This window comes from Neoarius graeffei, chromosome 5 (genome assembly GCF_027579695.1).
Source record: "Neoarius graeffei isolate fNeoGra1 chromosome 5, fNeoGra1.pri, whole genome shotgun sequence".
Taxonomy (NCBI): Eukaryota; Metazoa; Chordata; class Actinopteri; order Siluriformes; family Ariidae; genus Neoarius; species Neoarius graeffei.
In genome coordinates, this window is record NC_083573.1 from 52296739 (window position 1) to 52315251 (window position 18513).

Below are 18513 nucleotides of genomic sequence, written 5' to 3' on the forward strand. Positions count from 1 at the left end.
ACACAGGTGATTATTTAAAAAAATAGTATTGAAAATAATCATTTATTTCAAACGTCAAAAGCAGCATGCAAATATAATAAAGTTGCGGCGCAGACTTGTGTCACTTATCTACGCCCACTCACATAAAATACTTGGTTTTGAAATCGATAAAATAAATCACAATTCCACTTTACCTTTGAATAGTTTTAGACCAAACTTCGTCTCATCTCATTAACTGTAGCCGCTTTATCCTGTTCTACAGGGTCGCAGGCAAGCTGGAGCCTATCCCAGCTGACTATGGGCGAAAGGCGGGGTACACCCTGGACAAGTCGCCAGGTCATCACAGGGCTGACACATAGACACAGACAACCATTCACACTCACATTCACACCTACGCTCAATTTAGAGTCACCAGTTAACCTAACCTGCATGTCTTTGGACTGTGGGGGAAACCGGAGCACCCGGAGGAAACCCACGCGGACACGGGGAGAACATGCAAACTCCGCACAGAAAGGCCCTCGCCGGCCACGGGGCTCGAACCCGGACCTTCTTGCTGTGAGGCGACAGCGCTAACCACTACACCACCGTGCCGCCACCAAACTTCGTCGCATCTTTAATGCTTTTAGGAACAGCATTTTCTTTCATGATTCGTAATTCTTCCTCGCTTACGGTGACAAAGCAATCGGCCGCCATTTTGCCGAGTCGCTCGAGGTGATTATCGAGAGATAGTCCGAATTTCTTGACCAATCAGTGCATGAGATTTTCTATCATCACCTGCGTATTTATACTAAAATACATTATATAGTTTGTATGTTAAAGCACCTACTGTGTTACTGATTACTGTAAGTAATGTGATTAGGGGAAATGATTTGTACATTGATGAAGAAAAGAAACTGTGAAGAGAGAAACAGCAAAAGGGGGCAAAAGTGTGTTTTACCTCCAAGAGGAGTGCCGAAACAGCAGCCGACCCCTACAGCACACCCCACTGTCAGAATATCAGTGTAACCATAGGGGTTCTACTGAGAGAGAGACAGATAGAAGAATGCGGGTTATGGAGGACTGAGGGGAGAGAAGGTAAGAGGAGGAAAGTAAAGGAGCAGGTGAGAGAAAATAAGATGGAAAATTTAAATGAAATGAAAAAAGGAGAGTGTACTGGGATGAGAGAATAAAGTGAATCAGAGAGAATAAGTGAACAGGGGAACAGTGGGAAAACAAACGGATAGAGTAATTAAATCATTCCAGAGAGGCCAGTGAGGAATTACAACCAGTCAGGAGCAAATCTGAGACCAAACTCTATACAGTTCTGCACATTCACTCAAAACAAGCACCGACTTTACTTTAGCTGCCCTTAATAACTGTGTCTCTAGTGTAAATAGATAAATAAATCGATACATAAACAGAGAGGTGTGTTGATAGATAGACAGACAGACAGACAGACAGACAGACAGATGAAATTGCTGGTCTTGTCCAAATTTGCAGTATCATTAGATAGATAGATAGATAGATAGATAGATAGATAGATAGATAGATAGATAGATAGATAGATAGAGACAGACAGACAGACAGACAGATAGAGACAGACAGACAGACAGACAGACAGACAGACAGACAGATAGATAGATAGATAGATAGATAGATAGATAGATAGATAGATAGATAGATAGATAGATGAAATTGCTGGTCTTGTCCAAATTTGCAGTATCATCAGATAGATAGATAGATAGATAGACAGACAGACAGACAGACAGATAGATAGATAGATAGATAGATAGATAGATAGATAGATAGATAGATAGATGAAATTGCTGGTTTTGTCCAAATTTGCAGTATCATTAGATAGATAGATAGATAGATAGATAGATAGATAGATAGATAGATAGATAGATAGATAGATAGATGAAATTGCTGGTCTTGTCCAAATTTGCAGTATCATCAGATAGATAGATAGATAGATAGACAGACAGACAGACAGACAGACAGATAGATAGATAGATAGATAGATAGATAGATAGATAGATAGATAGATAGATAGATAGATAGATAGATAGATAGATAGATGAAATTGCTGGTCTTGATAGATAGATAGATAGATAGATAGATAGATAGATAGATAGATAGATAGATAGATAGATAGATAGATAGATGAAATTGCTGGTCTTGTCCAAATTTGCAGTATCATTATTTAGATCATGTCCTGACAGAATTGTAATAGTTATTATGGACAGCTAACCACAAGCTGGAGGATCCGTTGCCCAGAGCAGAGCAGAGCGAGAGGGGAATCACATTTCTCTTGACTCAGAAAACACTGTGTATACTGCACATCTACAGTATAATGCACTGTCCATGAAAGCTGGAGTTACTTGCCTCCCAGGGGGGCACCGAAACAGGTGCCGACTCCCACTGCACACGCACACACCAGCAGGTCCTGAACATGGGTGCTATTCTGGGCGGGGTTAAGAAAACAACACAAAGGCAAACACACACGCGCACACACAGGGCGGTAAAGACAGTTAATACTCACACTATTAATACAAAGACCAGTAGGAAGAGACAAAACGTGAGGCAGAGTAAATAAGATACATGGAGAGAGAGAGAAAGGGAAACAGAGGGACAGCAAGGGAGAAAATGAATTAAAAAATATTACATGACAGATGCAAGCATAGATGTACTTTGCAGATTGTCAAAAATGTTGCGTCACAACATGTACAGTATAATAGCATTATTGCCCTTAATCATTGCTCTGAGGTCAGAGTTGCAGACTGAGCCGAGTCCAGCAGTAATTAACAATTATTCACTGAAGATGAAGTGAATATCGGTGAATGCTAACCGAGATGAGGTCGAGGTGATTTTTCACCGATATTCACTGAGCCTGAGGCAGATAATTGTTTTAGTGTAAATACATAGGTGATTATTTTAAAAAATCGTATTAAAAAATCATTTATTTTAAGCTTCAAAAGCGACATGCAAATGTAATAATGGCATGGCGCAGACTTGCGTCACTTATCTATACCGACTCACATAAAATACTTTGTTTTGAAATCGATAAAATAAATCACAATTCCACCTTACCTTTGAATAGTTTCAGACCAAACTTCGTAGCATCTTTAGTGCTTTTAGGAACAGCATTTTCTTTCATTATTTCCAATTTTTCCTCACTTACAGTGACGAAGCGATTAGCTGCCATTTTGACGAGTCAACCAAGATGATTATCTAAAAATAATCCGAATCTCTCGACCAATCAGCACGCACGATTTTCTATAATCACCTGTGTATTTATACTAAATACTATTAGTACTGAGTGAGCCAGCATTAACATGCTCACATCACAGCTTCACATCTAAAGGTGGGTGATTATTTCTTTATTCACATTCTTATCGGTAATGAACTAAACTATGTTTGTGTTACATGGTATGCACGTGTACTTGCAGTATGATTCCTCATCTCATCTCATCTCATTATCTGTAGCCGCTTTATCCTGTTCTACAGGGTCGCAGGCAAGCTGGAGCCTATCCCAGCTGACTACGGGCGAAAGGCGGGGTACACCCTGGACAAGTCGCCAGGTCATCACAGGGCTGACACATAGACACAGACAACCATTCACACTCACATTCACACCTACGCTCAATTTAGAGTCACCAGTTAACCTAACCTGCATGTCTTTGGACTGTGGGGGAAACCGGAGCACCCGGAGGAAACCCACGCGGACACGGGGAGAACATGCAAACTCCACACAGAAAGGCCCTCGCCGGCCACGGGGCTCGAACCTGGACCTTCTTGCTGTGAGGCGACAGCGCTAACCACTACACCACCGTGCCGCCCATGTATGATTCCTTTCCTACTATTTTGTTCACTACTGCTGTTCGTCTCATCTCATTATCTGTAGCCGCTTTATCCTGTTCTACAGGGTCGCAGGCAAGCTGGAGCCTATCCCAGCTGACTACAGGCGAAAGGCGGGGTACACCCTGGACAAGTCGCCAGGTCATCACAGGGCTACTACTGCTGTTTTGTAACCAAAATCAATCATGTATTTGTATTTTATGGACGGGCGGCACGGTGTTACAGTGGTTAGCACTGTTGCTTCACAGCAAGGAGGGTCCGGGTTCGAACCTCACGGCCGATTGGGGGCCTTTCTGTGTGGAGTTTGCATGTTCTCCCTGTGTCTATGTGGGTTTCCTCCGGGTGCTCCGGTTTTCCCCCACAGTCCAAAGACATGCAGGTTAGGTAAAATACCCAGCCACTGGGATTACACAAGCCAGTGCATTCTTAGTGCTGGTCCCAAGCCTGGATAGTTTGGGGAGAGTTGTGTCAGGAAGGGCATCTGGTGTAAAACCTATGCCAAATCAAATATGCGGAACAGATCCGTGGTGGCGACCCCTAATGGGAGCAGCCAGAAGAAGAAGCAGCTTGTATTTTATGGACATATTTTTGATGCACCTATACTAATTAATTAAATTGGTAATCATTACATGGAAGCTGATTTGCAATTAAATTTTTAATTTTTAAGTGGCTTCTAACTGGTAGATTTGAAGAAATTTGAATTGCATTTTTATGCCTCCGCCACCGTAAGGTGCAGGAGGCATTATGTTTTCGGGTTGTCCGTCTGTCCGTGCGTCCGTCTGTGCGTCCGTGCATGCGTGCGTCCGTCCGTCAGTCCGTCCCAAAACCTTGTGAACACGGTATCTCAAAGGCTAATGAAAGGAATTTCAACAAACTTTCACCATTTGTGCGCTTTGGGACAAAGTTTTATCGCATCGCTCCTGTGGAGGACGGCCCCATGAGGACAGTTGAGGGTTACACCTGGAGGACGCTCTAGACTCTTACAGTAATGCTTTTATGGCTGAGGACTACAGTTTACTTGCTAACTTTAGGACTGCAGTTGTCATGAACAGTTTTGCACTCAAGTTTCCATCAATGAAGAGTTACAACATCAACGAAACTGTCCTCATGTTAAAACTGTTAATGTTATAGTCAGGCTGTCTGTTGTTGCCCAAATGAGGATGGGTTCCCTTTTGAGTCTGGTTCCTCTCGAGGTTTCTTCCTCATGTTTTCTGAGGGAGTTTTTCCTTGCCACCGTCGCCACAGGCTTGCTCATTGGGGATAGATTAGGGGCAAAATTAGCTCATGTTTTAAGTCGTTCAAATTCTGTAAAGCTGCTTTGCGACAATGTTTATTGTTAAAAGTGCTATACAAATAAACTTGACTTGACAAACATGAACTGATTAGATTTTGAGATCAAAAGGTCTAAGGTCAAGGTCACTGTGAGGTCAAATGTCTGTCTGAAAACCTTGGGAACACAATATCTCCAAGGCTAATACTAGTAATTTCACCAGGTCAAGATTACTGTGAGGTCAAATGTTCCTCCCCAGATCACAACTTAATAAGGCGTGTAGTCTACCGGGCGGAGGGATCCCCATCAACGCCGTTGGCGTCGAGTTCTATCTAGTTCCTATAAGAAGCTCATAATCCAAGCCAGTTTAGGGATAATCCAGTGGATTTGTTATTCACCAAGAGCAAATCATGGGCATATCCTAAAACAGGTAACTCCAGCTAATAATGGCATAATCTTAGTGTGTGTGAAATATTTATTGACAACAAGGTTTTAAACGGGTATGTTGTCCCATATTTTCATTCCTAATAAGAATGATAATAAATGGATGAATAACCCACCATACATGCTGGTGCAGTTCAGCACTCAGACACAAACACAGTGCAGATCAGAGGCTTTACCTCATACACTCCTGTGAAGATGGACATGACTCGACTCAGAACAGCAGCACAGATACTTGCAATGTGGACAAAAGGGCCCTGGAGGAAAAAACACAGACAGATATGTGAATTCATTATTCCCTATTTTGGCATGTATTTTGGAGTTAACAGGCAGCTACTGTAACGAATAATTATATGATTCTTAATGTAAACTTTGTTTACCATAATGGCACATTGTGTCGCATTTTTAATTGTGGTTTTTACAAAACAACAAGCCGGTGCCAGCATATTACTGTAAAAATTGGAGTTTTAGTTATAGTGCAATTTTTATCCTGCGATATACTGCAATTTTAGTTATAGTGATGTTTTAATACTTTTACTGACAAATATAAAACTTTCAATAAATTTGAATCAATATGCAAAAGAATCAGATAAAATCATTTCAGTTCATATACAGTGGATATAAAACGCATACACACCTCTGTGAAAATGGCAGGGTTTTGTGATGTATTGTAGAAAGAAAAAAAAAGATATTTGCGATATATTTTACCTTTTAATGTGATACAGCAACCAACAAAATAGAACGAACCCCCCCCCCCCCCCCCCAAACCCTTACAATAACCTGGTTGCGTAAGTCTGCATACCCCGTAAACGAATCCTTTGTTAATAAAGCACCTTCTGCTTCTAACACAGCACTCAGTCTTTTTGAGTAAGAGTGTACCAACATAGCAAATCCTGATTTAGCAGTTTTATTCTACTCTTCACTGCAAAATACTGTAGCTCTCCCAAATAGGAAGGGCTCTCCTGTGCACAGATCTCTTCAAGTCATTCCACAGATGTTCAATAGGATTTAGATTTTCAACAGGACTTAGAGCTCTGTCTAGACCATTCCAAAGCGTTGATCTTCTTCTGAAACCATTCCTTTGTTGACTCAGATTTGTGCGTTGGGTCATTATTGTGCTCGATGGTGAATTTTTTTCTTCTTCTCTTCGGCCGTCTAACAGGCCTGCAGGTTTTGTGCCAAAATAGACTGGTGTTTGGAACTAGCCATAATTCCCTCTACCTTGACTAAAGCCCCAGTCCCAGCTAAAGAAAAGCAGCCGCTGCCATCACCATGCTTCACCGTGGCGATGGTATTCTTTGGGTGATAAGCTGTCTTGCTTTTGTGCCAAATATAATAAAATTTTACCTTGGTCTCATCAGACATTGGACACATTGCCACATGGTTTAGGGTGATTTAAGAGAGCTTAAGAGGCTTTAAAAAAAAAAAGCCAGCCTATTCTTGGTTGCGTTTTATGTCACAAAACCTACAATTTTAACAATGGTGTGTATCTCCATTGTAAGTATAGATTTAATTTCGTCTCAGTTCACAGAATTATAAGTGTAAGTTATACAAATTACACAATAAGGCATAAGAAAGCAGTTAGTACCGAATACCACAGAGACAAAAACAAAAATCCAGTTTCATTGGTTATATATTTAAAACATCATGCGAGCGATCATATTTTACTACCCAGTTAAGCTAAAGGCCCGGTCCCACTGCACTTACGGATGCAAAGAGGATGTAAAACGTAAAAAAATCTTTGCCATCCGTTGGAAAACGCTATGCATCCGTTGTGTACTCATTGCATACGTGCTTCATACGCTCTATCCATCGAGCATCCGTCCACTGTGATTTCATCCGCGCAAAAAGTTTTGAGCTGCACAAAACTTTTAGAACGGATGAACTTTCCGCCGTGTACGATGTAAATCCGCGACATATACGAGCAACAAACGTTCTATGTCCGTTATCATCCGTTAAACGTCTGCTGTATCCTCTCTGCATCCTCTGGGCATCCTCGCAACTCACATCCGCTGCAGCTGAAAACGGAAAGAGGGAGGAAAGATAAGGTACATGAAACGTCTATTCATCGTTAGTAGCACGGAAATAGAAAGGATGTAAGCGTATGCATCTCGTATATAAAGTATTCAAAACGGACAAAGCGTTTATATCTGGGATGTATCTCGTATATTTAGGATGTCTGGAGTATGTCTAGAGTATGTAGAAGGACACCTAGCGGACAATCGATATTTTGTATAAAAAGGGGGAGTAGCCTTCTTCAAAAACGAGATGTAGTAGAGATGTATCGATGTAGCCGCCAGCACGTCTTTCCGCTTTATGCTAACGGCGTGCGTGCTGCATCCCTTTATATCCGCGGAGCAGACGCAATTCATACCCCCCGCATGCGCAGTGAACGGTCTGCATCCGATATACATCCGCGCAACATCCCCTTTGTTTCCGTTAGGCGTACGTGATGCATCCCCTTCATCCGCTATGCATCCGCTCTTTCTGCTATGCGTCCGCTTCTCAGTTATCACCGGTAACCCCTTCGGAGCTGTCATCCACTTCCATCCGCTTTCATCCGCTAGGCTTCCTATGAACATGCGTTTAACATCCCCGCTATATACTACCCACGTCCGTTCTTTTCCGTTCTGTTTTCGCAAATTTTCGCCAATTTTGTCCATTTCTGGAGCGGATGAAAACGGATAGAGCCACCCCCGAAATTTTGCTCGTCCGCTGTGTCCTTTTTGCATACGTTTTGTGTCCATTGGCCAGTGGGACCGGGCCTTAAAGTTGCTGAGCTTTATCTCCAGTTTACACTTGTTCCACCATGATTATAACTGCAAACTTATGAAGACTATACAAATTGAAGCTATTTTTATCAAAACATAGAGGAACAAAAAAGCCAAAAGAGGTTCCTGTGCTGCTTCAACTAAATGCTTCTGACAACCATGCTTTATAGTAAAGTATATTTGATCTGTATATTTTACTGTATTATTCATGTATAATCTACAATAGTAAGGTATAGTAAGTCATTTGATATAATCTGCTCATGACTACTTTCCCAGAATTCAAGGCAGGCTACAGTATTGAAGTGTAAAACAGATTTACAGAGATTTTGTTCGTCTGTTTTTTTTTTTTTGAATGACAGAAATTCAAAAAACCTCTTTTCCCAAAGGCATGCCACTGCCCAGGCTTGCAGTCAGGCCGATGACTTTAGCCACAAAGGCTTTCAGAGTTAAATACTCCTTCAGCACCACACCACGTAGAATGGTCTTCAGCTCTGGGATACCAGAGCCTACGTTTAGAGGAAAGGAAAAAACACAGATGTAAAATGGTGACAAAAACCGTACAAATTGTGACGTGAGTATTATAAAGTTATATAGTATAACTAGTAGTATTATAAGCTATCTGGGAGATAGAAATGTTTGTTACTAATGTCAAGAAATGCATGCATTGCATGATTTCTAAACACAGACACAAATTAAAGAAGAGAGAACAATATAGGAATTGTGCGATGCTGTGCAATCAGTTTTTTCACTCCGTGTTACATTACAGAATTCTCTCCCCCTTCATACATCTGGAAAAGAGGTGCAGGCAGGCAGAAAACTTGTAAATGGGTTTTGGAGAATGTAGATGGGTTTTATTGAAGTTTCTTGCACTGAACTTAGATGTTACCACTTCAGGTCCCAATTACAAAACTCCAGTAAAGCTCTTCCTTTATTCTACCTGAACACCCAAGGTCATATACAGCCTATGAGAGCTTTTTCTTTTTTTTTTCATCCTGATGCCCCTCTTATGAGGCTGTCTGCGTCTATCGAGAGCACACACACACTTAGGCTACATCCACACGACAACGGCAACGAGATTTTTTTTTAGCGGGTAAAAAAAATATCGCGTCCACATGGGTAACGGATCAGTAAAATATCAGGTACATATGGCAACGCAACGCTTGCTGAAAACGATGCAATACACATGCCACACCTCTACGTGCGCTGTAAGACGGCCCCATTGGAGACACCAGAACAATAGAAGAAGTAGGATGCATGCGCATAAACCCCTTCTTCTACCCGGCGTGAAGCACTCACAGGAACAAACACACAACAACAAGAAGAAGATGGCTGCGACTACGCGAGGAAATCGTGCCTTCTGTGTGTACAAATTAGTTTTATTAGTGTGCATAGTTTTATATAACTTAATTTTCTTATTGTGTGTGAACATTTTGAAAAGCATTTTTATATAATTTATATAACTTTTTATATTGTGTGTGAACATTTTGAAAAGCAGTCTTATCCAATAAAAAAAAGAAATTCAAGAAATGGTTCAGTTACTTGTTTATTTAAAAGAAAAGTTGTATACAAAAGTGAATGCAATGCAGTGGTTCATACAAAACAGTCCGTTGAAGGGTCTTCTGACCCTTTTCCCCTCTGCCTCCATTATAGTCAGGTAACTGTTGCTTTGTGTGGAAGGCTGTACTTTCTGTTCAACAAAGCAGGTGTAAATTGTCTGTCTGGCAGGTCAGTCAGGTTAATGTGTAAACAATTTCAAAAGATTCTTATCCAATGATAAAGATTCTTATCCATTGTTGCTGTTTTTGTTACGAATGATGCGTGCGAGAGTGCTGCTTGTTCTAGTCATGTGGTTGTGACGTCATCGTAAACAAATCCGTTCTACTCATCCAGACGACTTCGCAAGGGCGCCGTTGCCAGATTTTTCCACTCTGGAACCCGTTCTCAAAAAATATCGTTTTGGGGCACCCAAAACGCTGGTGCCGTGTGGACGCCAGGCCGAAACGATAAACAATTTTATCAGATTCACCTGAATCCGTTGCCGTGTGGACAGGGCCTTAATCTACTGCTGGTAGCTTCACAACCATTCACACCTACGGTCAATTTAGAGCCACCAATTAGTCTAACCTGCATGTCTTTGGACTGTGGGGGAAACTGGAGCACCCGGAGGAAACCCACACAGACACGGGGAGAACATGCAAACTCCACACAGAAAGGCCCCCATTGGCCGCTGGGCTCAAACCCAGAACTTTCTTGCTGTGAGGCGACAGTGCTAACCATTACAATACCAATGCCGCTGAGCTTTTCCATAACAACCTTATAGCAATAGAATTCCTCTGTTCCTGCACCACCGATATTTACCCAACACATACGGTACAGGGGCCCTCGTCAGAGTTTCAGGTTTGACCATACAGGGGTTTAAAAAAGGTGAAACCATGGCCTAATGGTTAGAGAAGCAGCTTTGGGACTGAAAGTTTGCTGGTTCGATTCCCTGGACCAGCAGGAATGGCTCAAGTGCCCTTGAGCAAGACATCTAACCCCCAACAGGCCGCTCTGGGTATGTTGTATGTTGCTTTGGATAAGAGCGTCTGCTAAATGCCGTTAATGTAATGTAAAATTAAAAACTCATAATATTGTACATCCAATTTGGCCACTGTATTTCGGTCTCACAACAGCAGCCAGTCTGATAGGGTTATGAGCTGAGCAGATGAGGGATAAGGGTATTGTTCAAGGCAGCTTGGTGGTACCTGGATTCAAATTCACGATCTTCCAAGCAGCAGTCCAGAGCTTTAACCACTGAGCCACAACGACCTCATACTCCTACAGTACAATGCATAGAGCTAACTCTGCTCTCATAATGTCATAGTGAAACTTAACAAACTTGGAGAAGAACTTATTCTGTTTATATGAACAAACTGACATCCTTCCCACCCGAACTGCAGGTCCAATTAAGCAATCTTAGGCTAAATGCAGTGGATGGATATGGAATCATCAGGAGATCATGAGTTCAATGTGAAACCATGCTTTCAGGATTAAAGCAACTAAAATGAGTACAGTTACAAAATGGAATGCAGAGAAAGCCAGAAAACAGGACAACGTGGAGGCTGGATTTCATTTAAGGAAAAAAAAATGCAGACAAACAGGAATATTAGGGCATGTTGAGTAAATGCATGCTTGCTTTTGTAATAGAGAAAGGGAAACGGATAAGGAGAGCAAGCAGACCACACCTATAGCTTGTGGGGAGACCAGGTGGCAGAAGAGGGAGGAGAACACAATGAGAATGATGGGATATGTGACCCAGGCCAGGTACTGAAGTGGCACGTTCCCTTTCAGCTTTGCATACATCCATTTGTAAGCTTTGGAAAAGAGGGGAAAAAGGTTAATTTGTGAAAAAATCATAAAGTAAATAGTTTCTCGGAGATTTATAGGAGATATAAGAGTTTGATAGCATACCTTGCAGGCTCTTCGCACTGGCATAGTCCATACTCCAGCTGACCAGAGCCATGGTGAGACCCAGCAGCACCAAGAAGATCCAGTCCTCCCCAAGCTTTGTTATTATATACCTTTGAATCCGTCGCAGGCAGTCTGCAGAGCAACGTCCCCACCAGACATTTTAGACAAAAAAAATCACTATAGGATAACTAAGGTAACAATCTAGTCTAATCTGATCTGCTCAGGTCATCGTTTCTCTTGAGACTGGGATTTGTGGAGAGGGAGAAGATCCTATATCAGATATGCCTCACCTTGGCATTTTGAGTAAGGTTCAGGTTTCTTTATCGATGAAGAGTGGCTAAATCCTGGGGTCATGGGTCCTGTTTCCAAGGCGATACGATGTGTTCGGCCATAGCCTCTCCTGATTGCTCTCGCATTGCCAGCATGTTTATTTGACTGGTTCTCGGTTAGCAGACGTGTGGCCTCCCTTCGGGCAAAATCACCCAGCTGCTCCCTGTACTCCCCATACAGCTGAGGAAAAAAAAGAGAAGCAGATGACAAAGAGATGTGAGAATGTGTGAAAACGAGCAAAGAGAAATGAATGTTCAGTAAAATTAAACTTGGACACACAGGTTAACTGGCGGCACGGTGGTGTAGTGGTTAGCGCTGTCGCCTCACAGCAAGAAGGTCCGGGTTCGAGCCCCGGGGCCGGCGAGGGCCTTTCTGTGTGGAGTTTGCATGTTCTCCCCGTGTCCGCGTGGGTTTCCTCCAGGTGCTCCGGTTTCCCCCACAGTCCAAAGACATGCAGGTTAGGTTAACTGGTGACTCTAAGGATACGTTTACATTACGTCGAATCATCAGATCATCAGATTAACGTTCTTAAAACGATTCGCGTTTACACTAAAACCGTTAGCCGTGCACACAGCAACGCCAATACGCGGATACGCTAATCACATGACTTTAGACGGCGCATAACATGATCCCAGTGCATTTAGGGCATGCGCAAGGCTCACCACTTGCAAGTAGAAGGATAGCAAGCCTAATACACGGATACGCTCGGCTCCGCAGGCATCCTGCGCTCCAAATCACTCCGCCCTGAACAGCGAGTGCCCTCTGGAGGGTGCGCACTCCGGCCCTGCGCAGCTCACACAACGCGCGAGTGAAGTGAACAAGCCACGATTCAGGACTGAGCCGCTGTGTGTGTGATCCCAGCGCATATCACTTACCACTTGCAAGTGGAAGGATGGCAAGCCTAAAGACAATCATAACTACACAATGGGCAGTATTTGCATCAGTATTTGCAGTATTTTCATACATTTATACTCTTTAATGAAAGGTGATACAAGGCGGAAGTCCGCGCCGTTTTTCAGCAGTCGCGTCACATGACCAACGCCAGTGAATCAGGAAGGTGGATGTCACAGTGACGTTGTCCAATGAGATGCCAGCTAGAGCTCAGCACAGCGTATCCGCGTATTCTGAATGTTTACACAGCACCGGAGCTGACACGATCTGGATTGAATACGTGGACGCTGGCGGATTTCCGTTTCCCGGCGTTTCCAGGGGGTTTAATGTAAACGGACAGTGCATCCGCGAAGAAAACGAGACAGATACGGTCTAATGTAAACGTAGCCTAAATTGAGCGTAGGTGTGAATGTGAGTGTGAATGGTTGTCTGTGTCTATGTGTCAGTCCTGTGATGACCTGGCGACTTGTCCAGGGTGTACCCCGCCTTTCGCCCGTAGTCAGCTGGGATAGGCTCCAGCTTGCCTGCGACCCTGTAGAAGGATAAAGCGGCTAGAGATAATGAAATGAGATGAGACACAGGTTAACTGTAATAAATTAATAGTAACTGGGGAAAAATCCCTATGAGCTCTATAATTATAAATGCGCAATGCTCCTTTCTTGTAAACACACCATGAAGAAAATCAGGTTAGAAATCACAGTTATGGCTCTGTGTGTGTGTGTGTTGGTGTAAGGAAGATACAGTTGAGTGCCCTTTAGTGTCACAGTTAAATAGGCTGAGGCTGGTAGAGCTGCATGAATAAGAGATCCTCAGATCAACAGCCTCAACACATGCTTCAGCACAACACACACACACAAGTACATGCATGACCACACCTTAATTATATGCTGACACGCTGTTCTTGACATGTGACAAATATACAAATGAAAGGAAAACGGCCGTGGCAATAAAGAAGGAAATTATTTAACATACAGGACATTCTTCACCTTTTCTCCACTGCACCCAATCTCTCAGTGTTTCACTCACATACTCTCAAGTGTGCTCACTCACACCTCTTTCATACTGAAGAAAAGGGCTAAAAGCACATCTGACCAATGTTCAACCCTTCTTTTGTCAAGTCAAACCAAGAGAGTCAACACTGGTTAACCCCGGTCATGACAGTTCAGATAGAGGGATGGGAGAGATGCATAACTACAGTGCTTTGCAAAAGTATTCATCCCCCTTGGTGTTTGTCCTGTTTTGTTGCATTACAAGCTGGAATTAAAATGGATTTTTGGGGGGTTAGCACCATTTGATTTATGCAGCATGTCGACAACTTTAATGGTGCACATTGTTTTTTGATTGTGACACAAACAATAATTAAGATGAAAAAACAGTAATCTGGAGCGTGCATACCGTAAGTATCCCCCCCCCCCCCAAGTCAATACTTTGTAGAGCCAACTTTTGCTACAATTACAGCTGCAAGTCTCTTATGGCATATCTCTATTAGCTTAGCACATCTAGCCACTGGGATTGTTGCCCATTCCTCAAGGCAAAACTGCTCCAACTCCTTCAAGTTAGATGGGCTGTGTTGGTGTAGAGCAATCTTCAAGTTATGCCACAGATTCTCAATTGGATTGAGGTCTGGGCTTTGACTAGGCCATTCCAAGACATTTAAATGTTTCCCTTTAAACCACTCCAGTGTAGCTTTAGCAGTGTGTTTAGGGTCATTGTCCTGCTGGAACATGAACCTTCGTCCCAGTCTCAAACCTCTGGCTGACTCAAACAGGTTTTCCTCCAGAATTGCCCTGTATTTAGTGCCATCCATCTTTCCTTCAGTCCTGACCAGTTTTCCTGTCCCTGTAGATGAAAAACATCCCCACAGCATGATGCTGCCACCACCATGCTTCACTGTAGGAATGGTGTTCTCAGGGTGTTGGGTTTGCGCCACACATGGCATTTCCCATGATGGCCAGAAAGTTCAATTTTCCTCTCCTTTGACCAGAAAATCTTCTTCCATGTGTTTGGGGAGTCTTTCAGATGCTATTGGAAAAACTCCAAGCGTGATTTTTTAAGCAATTACTTTTTTCTGACCACTCTTCCGTAAAGCCCCACTCTGTGGAGTGTACGGCTTAAAGTGGTCCTATGGACAGATACTCCCATCTCCGCTGTGGATCTTTGCAGCTCTTTCAGTGTTATCTTTGGTGTCTTTGTTGCATCTCTGCTTAATGCCCTCCTTGCCCGGTCTGTGAGTTTTGGTGGGCGGCCTTCTCTTGTCAGCTTTGTAGTGGTCCCATATTCTTTCCATTTTGCTGTAATGGATTTAATGATGCTCCCTGGGATATTCAAAGTTTGGGATATTTTTTATAACCCAACCCTGATCTATACTTCTCCACAACTTTGCCTCTGACCTGTCTGGAGCGCTCCTTGGTTTTCATGTTGCTTGCTTAGTAGTGTTGCAGAGTCAAGGTCCTTCCAGAACAGGTTGATTTATACACGCATCATATGACAGATCATGTGACACTTTGATTGCACACAGGTGGATCTTAATCAACTAATTATGTGACTTATGAAGTGAATTGGTTGGACCAGCTCTTATTTAGGGGTTTCATACAAAAGGGGGTGAATACTTATGCACACTCCAGATTTCTCTCATCTCATCTCATTATCTCTAGCCGCTTTATCCTGTTCTACAGGGTCGCAGGCAAGCTGGAGCCTATCCCAGCTGACTACGGGCGAAAGGCGGGGTACACCCTGGACAAGTTGCCAGGTCATCACAGGGCTGACACATAGACACAGACAACCATTCACACTCACATTCACACCTACGGTCAATTTAGAGTCACCAGTTAACCTAACCTGCATGTCTTTGGACTGTGGGGGAAACCGGAGCACCCGGAGGAAACCCACGCGGACACGGGGAGAACATGCAAACTCCGCACAGAAAGGCCCTCGCCGGCCCCAGGGCTCGAACCCGGACCTTCTTGCTGTGAGGCGACAGCGCTAACCACTACACCACCGTGCCGCCCACTCCAGATTTCTGTTTTTTCATTTTAATTATTAATACACACACACACACACACACACACACACACACACACATATATATACTGTGTCTGGACCTCACACGCTCTTTTCTTCTTGACTGTGCCATCTCTGCATCTGTCATAAATGAGGCTTTCTCAGTGCTGGCTTTCATTGGCACCCCATATGATGAGAACGTGAATAAGGATTTTGATTCGTTTGTGCATCGTTTGTGCAAAGTAAAATAACTTGTGCTCAAACACTTTTAGAGACATTTTAATGACATGATGCCACCCAACACCCCGTTAACATTAATACCTTAAGAAATAATGATGCACATGTTTACTTTGCATGCACAAATGATGCATGGACAAACCAAAATACTTTTAATCCCATAACTACGACTAATAATCAAGGAGAAGCGCAAGAACAGGTGAGTGTTTTATTTCAGCTGCAGTGTTTTCATTTTCACCCAGAGCTCATGCATGTGGCGGCACGGTGGTGTAGTGGTTAGCGCTGTCGCCTCACAGCAAGAAGGTCCGGGTTCGAGCCCCATGGCCGGCGAGGGCCTTTCTGTGTGGAGTTTGCATGCTCTCCCCGTGTCCGCGTGGGTTTCCTCCGGGTGCTCCGGTTTCCCCCACAGTCCAAAGACATGCAGGTTAGGTTAACTGGTGACTCTAAATTGAGCGTAGGTGTGAATGTGAGTGTGAATGGTTGTCTGTGTCTATGTGTCAGCCCTGTGATGACCTGGTGACTTGTCCAGGGTGTACCCCGCCTTTCGCCCGTAGTCAGCTGGGATAGGCTCCAGCTTGCCTGCGACCCTGTAGAACAGGATAAAGCGGCTACAGATAATGAGATGAGCTCATCCATGTGCTGAGTATCTTTAGTGGAGAAAAATGGCCTATGCAGATTGTCTTGTTTAATGCGTTTGAAAATAAACAAAGTTTGCACTGTGTGTGTCTCTGCCTGCAGGAGATTCATTAGTTCTGCCCCTGGCTGTTAGCACCCCGGCTGGTGCAATTCACATTGAAATTGACCCTTGTCCATCCTGAGTCTGACACACCTTGAGGGGTGGGATACAAAGCCGAGTTGGGCAACACAGGTTAACACTTTCAGATGCAAATCAACATGGGTATAACCCGGGCTGGTTACTCGGTATAACGGGGTATCACACACACACACCTATTATCACACTTGCTGAATAATATATAGATATTTTAAGCAGTGCCTAAAAGCAGAGCTCCTGCTGACTGTATGAGCACAATGTTTGCAAGGGCACAAAATCAGCCTGAATATAATAATAATATAGCAAATGAACCGGCGGCACGGTGGTGTAGTGGTTAGCGCTGTTGCCTCACAGCAAGAAGGTCCTGGGTTCGAGCCCCGTGGCCGGCGAGGGCCTTTCTGTGTGGAGTTTGCATGTTCTCCCCGTGTCCGCATGGGTTTCCTCCGGGTGCTCCAGTTTCCCCCACAGTCCAAAGACATGCAGGTTAGGTTAACTGGTGACTCTAAATTGACCGTAGGTGTGAATGTGAGTGTGAATGGTTGTCTGTGTCTATGTGTCAGCCCTGTGATGACCTGGCGACTTGTCCAGGGTGTACCCCGCCTTTCGCCCGTAGTCAGCTGGGATAGACTCCAGCTTGCCTGCGACCCTGTAGAACAGGATAAAGCGGCTAGAGATAATGAGATGAGATGAGATGAGATGAGATGAGATGAGATAAGCATATGAACCACTGAATTGTGTAGTGTAGTGTATTTCGTTTCAGTAAATTGCTGCAGTGTCTTGTGACAGTGATACCAATAATGAGAGACGCATCACAGGTAGGAATACATATTTATTCCTTTCTTTGTCACCATATACCACGCGCCAGAAACAACACCACAACATTAATTATGGTGTGACTCTGCTGGGTGCCTGGTGGACAGCAGTGAACTAGCACTTTCACTTTGCATCATTACTATACAAGTTATGATCAAATATCACACTTGATATGTCAAACAGTTGTCTGGTTACATCTTTCACATCCATGTGCGTTGTGCGCTTGGAGCGCGCAGCACTATTAGGACTAATTACCATGCACCTGTTCCTGATTACTGTGCAATCACAGCGCATACATGTAAGGACTCTGAGTAACACACAGACTTTGCGAAGTAAACGCTCTGTATCCTGCATCTGACATTACCAAGCCTTGTATTATGTATCGCTTTTCTACTTTTGACCCTGTTTGTGTTTTTGGACTGTGAGTATTGTGTTACCTCTGATATCCTCTCTGTGCCTCACTCAACCACTGCCTGTTATTCGACTCTGCCTTTGCCTACATTTTGGATCTGTCTATTAGCGTGCTTTCAATAAATCTCTTTCTGCACTTCCGTCTATTGCCCTTACATGACAGAAACTGTCAACTGTCCAACAAGCTCGTGGACTAATAAAACTGTTTTAAGTAGTTTTATATAAAACTGTTGTGATTATTTTCCATAAAATCTGTTAGTAAATAATCCCACATTATTTTTAAAAAGCAAATTAAAAATAAATGCTGGATA

General features: G+C 43.3%; 1 protein-coding gene across 1 annotated transcript in view; it reads right to left on the reverse strand.

Moving 5' to 3' along the window:
• Window positions 1-12165, reverse strand: part of clcn1b (chloride channel, voltage-sensitive 1b) — a 31475-nt gene extending 19310 nt beyond the window's left edge. Inside the window, exons 1-6 of the mRNA XM_060920595.1 lie at window positions 12039-12165; window positions 11749-11880; window positions 11523-11651; window positions 8671-8804; window positions 5707-5784; window positions 917-995 (exon numbers count right to left, since the gene is read on the reverse strand). Coding sequence (XP_060776578.1) covers window positions 917-995; window positions 5707-5784; window positions 8671-8804; window positions 11523-11651; window positions 11749-11880; window positions 12039-12102 — 616 coding nt within the window. The 5' untranslated portion in view covers window positions 12103-12165. The remainder of the gene's footprint in view (window positions 1-916; window positions 996-5706; window positions 5785-8670; window positions 8805-11522; window positions 11652-11748; window positions 11881-12038) is intronic.
• Window positions 12166-18513: the final 6348 nt, after the last annotated feature.